Source organism: Poecilia reticulata, chromosome 15 (genome assembly GCF_904066995.2).
Source record: "Poecilia reticulata chromosome 15, P_reticulata-male-v2, whole genome shotgun sequence".
Lineage (NCBI taxonomy): Eukaryota > Metazoa > Chordata > Actinopteri > Cyprinodontiformes > Poeciliidae > Poecilia > Poecilia reticulata.
This window is the reverse complement of record NC_088844.1, coordinates 20,289,474-20,298,305: the sequence shown is the minus strand read 5'-3', so window position 1 is coordinate 20,298,305 and position 8,832 is coordinate 20,289,474. Positions and strand designations below refer to the sequence as shown.

The window sequence follows — 8,832 nt, the reverse complement described above, 5'->3', positions numbered from 1 at the left end:
CGTTCATTGTTTACAGTCTCTACAAAGATTGTGCTTTCTGACGTGTTAAGTCACAATCAGAAACTTCAACATGTTTATGGTGTTTTCATGTGAATACAGAGAGGATTGAGGAGTGATGTTGATGTGTTATCAGCCTCAGAGTTAATACTGTACTTTGTTCAAACACATTTTGCTGCTGGTACACCAGCAAACCCTTCAAGGCGTGGTTCTGTTTGTTTTGCTCAGCCAGACACTGATTTCTGTTTTTTTTCTTTAGGTGGGGAATTATCTTTGCAAAAATAACTCAAGCTGATTGAAATCTGAATGAGAGCATTTATAAACTGCAGCTTAGATAAGTTTTCACACATTCCCAACGGTACTGAGGCCTCAGCTTTGACCATTTCATTCAAACACATGAATATTTTTTCTATCTGATCCTTTCTGTTGTAACTCTGGTTGTATATTTCAGGCTGTTCTGCTAAAAAGTGAGTCTAAAGTCTAGGTTTTCCATCTCTGCTGAGGAAAAGCCTCCCCGCAGCATGATGCGGCTACCACCTTGCTTCATTATAGGGATGGTGAGTTCAGGGGTAATGTGAAATATTAGTTTTCTGCCAAACAGATAGTGCATGTGGCCATGAAAAAAAACAAAAAACATGATTGTACCTGACTGCAGTGAGCCAGGGCTACTTATGGCTTTCTTTCAACATTGGCTTTCCTTTTACCACTCTTCAATTATGAAACTGGGTTTAGTTTTATGTATTATGAAGAAGCAGAAGGTACATTTTACGAATCTAAAATTTATTTAAATGACCAAGTAATTTCTATTTCCAAGATGTGTGCTGATAAATTAAACATGCGGTTGCAGAGTGGATGGTGATGCCGCGCATCTTAAGAACAAGTCTTCACTTTTCTATATTTGCAGCAAAAACTTCTGAGTGCAAACTTCAGAGCAGCTCTGTAGCAAAGTGACAGCCACAGTAAACTGCTCTGTGTGGAGATGCGTTTCATGTTGCCGCTTTCAGCTGCAGCACTTTCGCCCTCGGTAGAGGAAGAGTCGACCTCGGGGCCTGGAAGAGAGCCGTAATCGGCGAGCAGCCAGCTCAGAGGAAGCCGGGGTCGAGGGTGGTGCTGCTGTGAATCTATTGAACATAAAGTTTTGAAAAGGATAAGGGTCTTTTTGCAAAAAAAAAAAAAAAAAAGATAGATATTTTTAACTGGTTTTATGTTGTACTCTGGGTTCAGTGGTTCAGCTTGCAGTGTTGTACCAGATTCAGTTTACTGTATTGTTTTTTTGTTTGAAAGTAACCGTAAAGCAGGAATCTGAAACATATTTTCTTTTAAACAGGAAAAGAGGATGTAATGATGGGAGACGTTAGCTTTTACCTATAAAAAAACAAGGAAAGCACTATTTTCAGAGTTAGAACGGGATTATGAAGTATAATGATCCTTATCAGTAATAGTTGATTTTAGAGTTCTATATTAATTAATTAACAAAATCTACTTTATAATTATTCTGCTGATATGCTTAGGGTTATTATCAATGTGGGAGACCCATTTATGGCCAACATGCTGGCTGATGTCTTTCAATATTTCCACAGAATATCTTTTCTTTTTTTTTTCCACGATGAAATCTGTTTTATAAAATGCACCAGTCCCTCCTGCAGCAAAGCACCAAAACATTAACATTTCCTTCTCTATGTAAATGTATATTTATGGTTATTATGGACGTATTATGAATATTTGTTCATTAGACCATAAAAGATGATTTTTAGTATTTTTACCTGGATGCATTTGCAAACAAGGGTTTTTAATTAGTGTATTTTTCAGGCATGTTGAGGTCCACACTTCTCCTGATTTCTTGGTTGTTGTTTCTTTTTTCGGAGTTCTTCCATTGGGTCAAACAAAAAGGGCAGAATGAAGTGTGCCTCTCTTTAACACAAATGTTGCTAATTACACCTGTTTCCGGTTGAAAAAGCAATGTACCACCATGATCTGAGCTTTCCTAAAACATTAAAAGGTAAAAAAACTGTTTGCCAACTTCTAGAATTGGAAAAAAAAAGCCAAAATGAAAATAAAAATGGTTATTTAGCAAATAACTTTGGTAATTCTAATTAATCTCTCCTGTGAACAGTGAAAAGTTATGTGTCTTCTATGCACTTTCTAGTCATTACAGTTTCACCCAGACTACAGCAGGTCATACAGGAGCTATCATTTTGTTATGTAGCTGAAAATGCTTCAACTGAATTCCTCCACATCTCCAGGCATTAATGCTACAGATCACATTGTTGTCTGACTTCGGAGTCTACCAGGACTGCTGGCTGACCTCGTCTAGACCTGCCTTGTATTTCCCCACTGTAAACAAGGAAGTGCTAAGAGCTCCTGTAATTGTAGCACAATAAGCCCCAGTGGAAAAAGAAAAGTATGTCATGCAGCAGATGTTCTTATCAGACCTCCAGTAACTAAACGGTAAGCAGGAAAAAAAATTATTTTATAGATTAAAAACACAAAGAGGGGTTTTTATAAACGCCCTATCAACAGGCAAAGGTAATTTTACTGACTCTCATTGGATACACAAATCCCCCTCCATTATTAATAATAATAGAAAAATAGCTCAGCTCAATAATAAACACTAAGACACTGAAATAATCCCAAAAATACACCATACTAATAAAAATGCAAAGTAGTTTTGCACTATATTGAACCCAACTTGTCACATACAGACATTACCTCAGTAATGTCACCAATAATATCATGATTTGTGGTTGTTTTGAAGGGGGGGCTTTTTGGATCTCTGCGCCCCGGGCAGTTTTTTTTTAACCCGCCTATGACGTCACATCGGGTTCCGCTCCTGTGGGCTGGATCTTGATGATGATGATGATGATGATCACTGTCACCTGTGTGCAAGGTCAGGAAACAGATGGAGGGTTATCAGCGTGATTGTTCTGCACTACGCTTCCAGGTTCACCGTTATTGTTACGCAGTCTGACTTAAAAGATGCTGAATAATTCAGGCCCAGTGGTGAGAAAAGTCGCCTACGTTCCCAAAAGCTGCTTTATCTAAGAAATGTTTATTAATTATATCTATAGAGAACATATTTAGCTGATCTTACGGGGTTTTTTTTTTTTTGTTTTGTTTTGTTCATCCTAATCATTTCCGCAGGCCAAACTCTACCTGTCCATCATGGATGATGTGATTGACGGCATGAAGGAATTGTTTCTGGATGAAGGCCTGGAAGATCGAGTGCTGGACGACTTGAGGCATGTGAGTAAAGCGGAAAACGGAAGTTTCCAAGCGCAGCAAAGTTAGGCCACCTAGCGGGGGAAGTGTGAACTACACCACGAAGACGCGCCGCTGTGTCTTTGCAGCTTTGGGAGTCAAAAGTGTTGCAGTCCAGAGCAATGGAGGACTTCAGGAAGAACATCAACTCCTCCAACTTTGTTCTCCAGCTTCCTGCCAGCTACTCACAGGCCGACCAGAACCAGGAACTTCCAGGTGATGATCCACACCTTTTAAGCATTTTGCTTCTCTAATCAGTCTTTATGTAGCTTAATTAAGTTTAATCATTGTGTCACTGTAAGAAGAACAATTTTCTTGAAATAATGTAAATGGTGGGAGGCTTGTTTGGGTGTCGCCTGTTTAGCTTCTGTTTTCTTTTTCAGCTCCAGGTTTGACACAAACGGGTCAGAACATCCACAGCTTACCGGTCCAGGTAAGTGTCATAGAAGCGGTCAGTTTCATTCAGCTCATTCCTTCCTGGAGCTTACTGGTAACTTAGCAGGAACTTATCCAGAACTTTTCCAGATCTTGGTAAAAGTACATAGAAAAACCATAAGTTCTGGAAAATATTTGGTAATCTATGGGGGGGGGGGGAAGAAATCCTGTTGCATAATGTTGGGACTGAATGTAACTTTTATTAAAGTTTCCTAAAATACCTGGTGAGTTTTGTGAAAGCTCCTGAAAAGTAACTTGTATTCCTCTTGGCAAAAAACGGTTTGAAACTGACAAATTTTGCTTTTTATATTTATCACTTCAACAAAATCATTATTTGATCACCATGCTGCAGTGCCATAATTTTATGAAGGATTACGAAAAGCACAGAGATTTTAATGGGATTAACGTCCTGGGAGTTTGACTCGCTTAACTTCAACATTTTTAGACTTTTAAGCAATTTACTCCTGGTGTTTTTTTAAATGTATGGCTTCTTTAAAAATGTATTTTATTGAAATTGATGACTGAATTGACACATAAAGATCATCTGGGTGCTTCACTGTCAAAGTCCCAGGATATTTTTCATGTTTTCTTTAGAGTCCTGTGTCCAGATGTGGTAAATGGTCTTGGTTTTATCTAAAAAAAACACTTTCTCCTCTTCAAGCAACTGTTTTATTTCAGGATCACAATAATCAGCTGCCCTGTCCTCGTTACTTTCCTCTGATTGTCTTTTGGATTAAATTAATTGGGTTAAAGTTAATTTTCATAAACTTGGTAATCAGTTGCATCTGATCTCATCATTGCAACAAAGAATCAAAGCAAATTGCCTAAAAAAAACTAAAGATGTAAAACTTTGAAAAACACTAAGAACATAAAATGAACAGATTGGCTCTGGGATTTCAATTTTTTTCTGCATATTTTAAAAATTTAATTGGAATTTTTAAATTTTTTTTCTTTTGATGTAATAAAAACATTGCATTTAATTATAAACTTGTGATTTCATAATCTTATGGTTTATTTGTTTAGCTTTTTTTTTTTTTTTCACCCATTAGGTACATAACCTAAATATTAGACATGTGGAGAAATAAAACTGTATGTTGCCAAGAAGAGACATTTTCATTACTATGACATCTTTATTATTAGAACCTGTATTTTGTGAATTTGCTGTGGATTTAAAAAAAAAATGTAAATCTGAAAACTATAACATTGTATTTTCTCTTTCATTTTACTAGAACAAAACCAAAACTCTTGCTACTTTTTCGCTCCCCGCTGCGCTCCCCTACCCCATTAAGATACCGGCAGGCGTCACTCTACAGACGGCTTCTGGTACCGAACAGCTTCAGTCTCCATTGTCTTCTTGTCCTTGGGTTTTTTTAATAGCAGCTATTGGAAAGTAAAAAATCCCTTTTCTGTTTCCTGAAGGGCAACTTTACAAAGTCAATGTTCCTGTCGTCGTTACTCACGCTCCAGCAGGGCAGCGGGCTGCGTCCCGTCTCGCTCAAACCGTCCCAGAACAGAGCGAAGCGGCAGCTCCACCAAATCCCATCCCGCTTCATGAGCCGGAGTCCTGCTCTGCTCCCGATTCCTTCATCACGCAGTCGAGAACCGGTCTCACCCCGAGTCAGGAGAGCGGCCTTCCTCGGGAGCCTCCAGGTCGAGAGGTCACACTGGGAGGAAGTGATTCGAGCGCCCAGCCTGAACCTGGCTCTCCCTGCAGTCAGCTGTTGGACATCCAGATCTCTGCAGAGGAGGCTGCTCTCGCACAGAGGACGCAGAGCAGAGACATTGACGAAATCCTGAAAGAAGTCATAGAGGAGGAGAGGGAGAAAGCCAGCAGGGTGTGGAAACTAGCTGCTGGGAACCAGTCTGGAGCTGATCTGGGGGTAACTGAGCATTTTTTCTCTTTGTTCCTCCAAACTACTGTGTTGTATACCACTTAATTCTTGCATAACTTTGACTAAGATGACTAATGTGATGCAGAATTTGCATTTGTGAAACATGCTGGTGTTATACAAACACTGTTTTTTTTTAAATGAACATCTTATTGCTTTAAAAAATAAAATATTGACTCTTTCAAAATCACTGCAGATATTCATAAAAATTGAAGTTTTTCCTCGACTTCCAGGTAAAAATGTCACTTTGGTTCTGTAAAGGTGGGAGATCCTTGTTGGATTGGTTCATTTTAATTGTGAGCATCAACTTCATGTTGCGCCACATAACTCTAACTCCTCCTTGCGTTTCTTTTGCAAAGCTGGACTTGGACTACACCTACAGAGAGCTGTCGGATATTGTCCAGCTGGATGGCCCTGCCGACGGCTCGGACCCAGAGGAGGAAGGGGAGGCTCCCATGGAAGAGAGCGACTTCCTGGGTTTGATCAACGCAGAGGCAATCAGAGCGCTGCAGGAGGAAAACTGCAGCGACGGCGACAGCATCTCCTCCAGCAGTGACGAAGGCGTGGCGCACGAACTCGCTGACGTTGAAGACGAGGTGAGGGTGACCTTCATGTCAAGTCTTATGTTTTGTCTCGTTTACTGAGCTGTTTGAATTGTTTGTCCGGTTGTAGGTATTTTCCTGTTTTTGATTTACTCTGTTTTCAGTCATTTATTTGGGGAGGAAGAAAAAAAATTCTAATTCTTCAATACTTTAAATCATTTCCCTTTGGGATCAATAAACATCTGCCATCCTGGAGCTATGGTTACGCATCACAGCAAAGGAGCAAAGTATAAACGGTATTGGCAAAAACCAGTTCAGCTACGTACCATCCATGTTTTTTCTGCTGAGTGGTGGTTTCTGCCATGAAGCTCTTCTTCTCCTCTTCATCGTTGATGCATCAACACTGATCATAGCTGAAGAAAGGGAGGCCTGCAGCCCCTCAGTGGTGCACAATTAAGTAAATTAATTCAATTTCTACTTTTGATCACTAAAACTAAGTAATTGTCGAACAGTATATTTGAATTATTACTTTGATCAAATATTCTGCCTCTTTCAAAGGCTTAGGATGGAGAAGAGAGGACAGCAGCGCCGCCCTGGTGGCTATAAAAAGACATGTAGTTGGTATGAAACTGCAGCGTTTGCCACAATTTTGTCCCTTAAAGCAGTTGCCAATGAAATGACTAAAACGTAAACTGATGAAATGACTACAGACCTGCAGGTAGTAGTAATGTTTAGCAGAATAGTCTGGGAACAAATTTAAAGATGCAGTACAGATTAAAAAACACGATGTGCATGTTTTGTTACTGCACCACCAGCGGTTGTGTTCAATTTCCTGAAAACTCTTAATAATCAGTGAGATTATGTAGAAAATAAATGGAATAGCTGATGTATTTGGACTAAATTTAAATGTATATGCCGGACATTTCAGTGGCTGAATAAACCGTCATGTAAGCATTTTTGATTATATAAATTGTTGTGATCATTACTTTAATATACTGTTTTGTTTTACATTTACATTTCCTAAAGTATCTTTCACCCTAATTTTCTAGTTTAATTTTTTAAAAGTATAAATATTATCACTTTTGAACAAAGAAGGTATCTGTGAAGGTTGAAGTAAATTCTAATGAATGCTGTTTTCAAACGCCGCAAAGAATCGTGATAATTAATGTTGACGGAGAAATTTAGTTTGCTTTTAAATTATTATTTTTTTTGTTTCTCCATAATTGAGCAGCTGCTGTTCTGTTTCCACTCAACTCCTGGTTGAGTGGATCATTTGCTTTTATGATGACTTTGAAGTATTCCTAGGAAACATCTCTGCTTTTCATGATTTTCATCACTGGAGACCCAAATATTTAAAAAGGGCCTGCAGCTGTTTTGTAGGCTTTATTTTTGTTAATCAGCTTCCCTGATGCGCCGTCGTTTAGGATCCTCTTAATTCTGGAGACGATGTTGTCGAACAGGACATCCCGGATCTTTTTGACACCGACAATGTGATCGTTTGCCAGTACGACAAGGTAAGAACATCCGTTCTCTCGCTCTCTGAACAACCGACGCTAAACAAAGTCCAGCGCTGGACATAAAATAAAATAAATATTTCTTCATGTTGCAGATTCACCGCAGTAAAAATCGCTGGAAGTTTCACCTGAAAGATGGAGTGATGAGTTACGGAGGCAGGGACTATGTGTTTTCTAAAGCTGTAGGAGAAGCGGAGTGGTGAGGAGATCGCTTCGTAAAGGAAAGTCATGAAAAATGAAGTGCGGAAATTCAGTTAAGAGACGCATAAAGCCGTTTCTGTTTCAAATCACTGTTGATTCTTGTCATTATTTATCAAAGCAAGGCTGAAAGTGGAAACTTTGAAGTTCCCTGTAGTTTATTTTGCTCCAGTTTACTGAGAGAAATGTGACGGATTTATGTTTGACAGAATTTTATTAAAGAGACTTTTTCTCTTCTGCTTTGTTTTTTTTTGTTTCTTTTGGCATGTTTTCTCCTTTTTGTAAAAAAACAACTTGGATATACGCTGCTAATCTGAATGAATATGTTGTATATCTTATTGCAGTGGAGAAATCAAACTGCTTTAAAAATGCATTTAGAATTTACTCACTGAGCATCTCGATAGCAAGTTTCCTTTTTTGAATTTAAATGCTAAGTAATTTATTAAATTTAAATTGTTTTTGCCTTCTGATAACTCATACATTTTTTTCGACAAATAGATTGCATTATAAGAAACTGGGAAATGATTTTTGAAAATTTGATGAGCTACAAAATCAAGTGGATCACTGCTGACCTGGCACCAAGCAAAATGTATTTTGATTAAAGAAGCTGACTTCTTGCACCTTGCAAAATCACTTTAATGGAAAGTTTAGTGGAAGGAAAGCGTGGTTAACTGTGCTCAAGCAACAGGGCACAAGATAGACAAACTGTTGGTAAAAAAAATATGCATGCAGCTTCACAATTTGGTAGCAAAACAAAGATTTTAAAATGTTGTCCCCATATTCAGACGTCTTCCAAGTCTGTTCAGGCCTGGGGAATTAAGTATCTGAATTTATTGAGACAAAGAAACCCTTAGAAAATATCACTGAGGAAAAGGACGACCTGTTGCTGGCTCCTAAACTTGCCACAGATTTGCACATAAGAAATTAATGTGCTGAAGATAACAGATGGAAAAAAGTGGTAAACGGTTTCAAAACTTTCCTTGAATAGAATCTTTTGAT

The 8,832-nt window shown here is 38.5% G+C and overlaps 1 protein-coding gene across 1 annotated transcript; it reads left to right on the top strand.

The window, feature by feature from the left end:
- The first annotated feature begins 2,842 nt into the window (after window positions 1-2,842).
- On the top strand, window positions 2,843-8,070 carry gtf2a1l (general transcription factor IIA, 1-like). Its single transcript, XM_081616062.1, has 9 exons — window positions 2,843-2,997; window positions 3,139-3,240; window positions 3,345-3,471; window positions 3,639-3,688; window positions 4,920-5,013; window positions 5,110-5,570; window positions 5,939-6,175; window positions 7,546-7,635; window positions 7,731-8,070. Exons 1-9 carry the CDS (start codon window positions 2,974-2,976, stop codon window positions 7,836-7,838), a joined length of 1,293 nt encoding a protein of 430 aa, XP_081472188.1. The 5' UTR covers window positions 2,843-2,973; the 3' UTR covers window positions 7,839-8,070.
- The last annotated feature ends 762 nt before the right edge of the window (window positions 8,071-8,832 follow it).

Excerpts from the sequence above, each read along its gene's own strand:
- gtf2a1l (XM_081616062.1), top strand. The coding sequence starts at position 2,974 with ATGCTGAATAATTCAGGCCCAGTG. Across the intron at positions 2,998-3,138 it reads TGAATAATTCAGGCCCAGTG|GCCAAACTCTACCTGTCCAT; the intron begins GTGAGAAAAGTC and ends TCATTTCCGCAG. Across the intron at positions 3,689-4,919 it reads TCCACAGCTTACCGGTCCAG|AACAAAACCAAAACTCTTGC; the intron begins GTAAGTGTCATA and ends TCATTTTACTAG.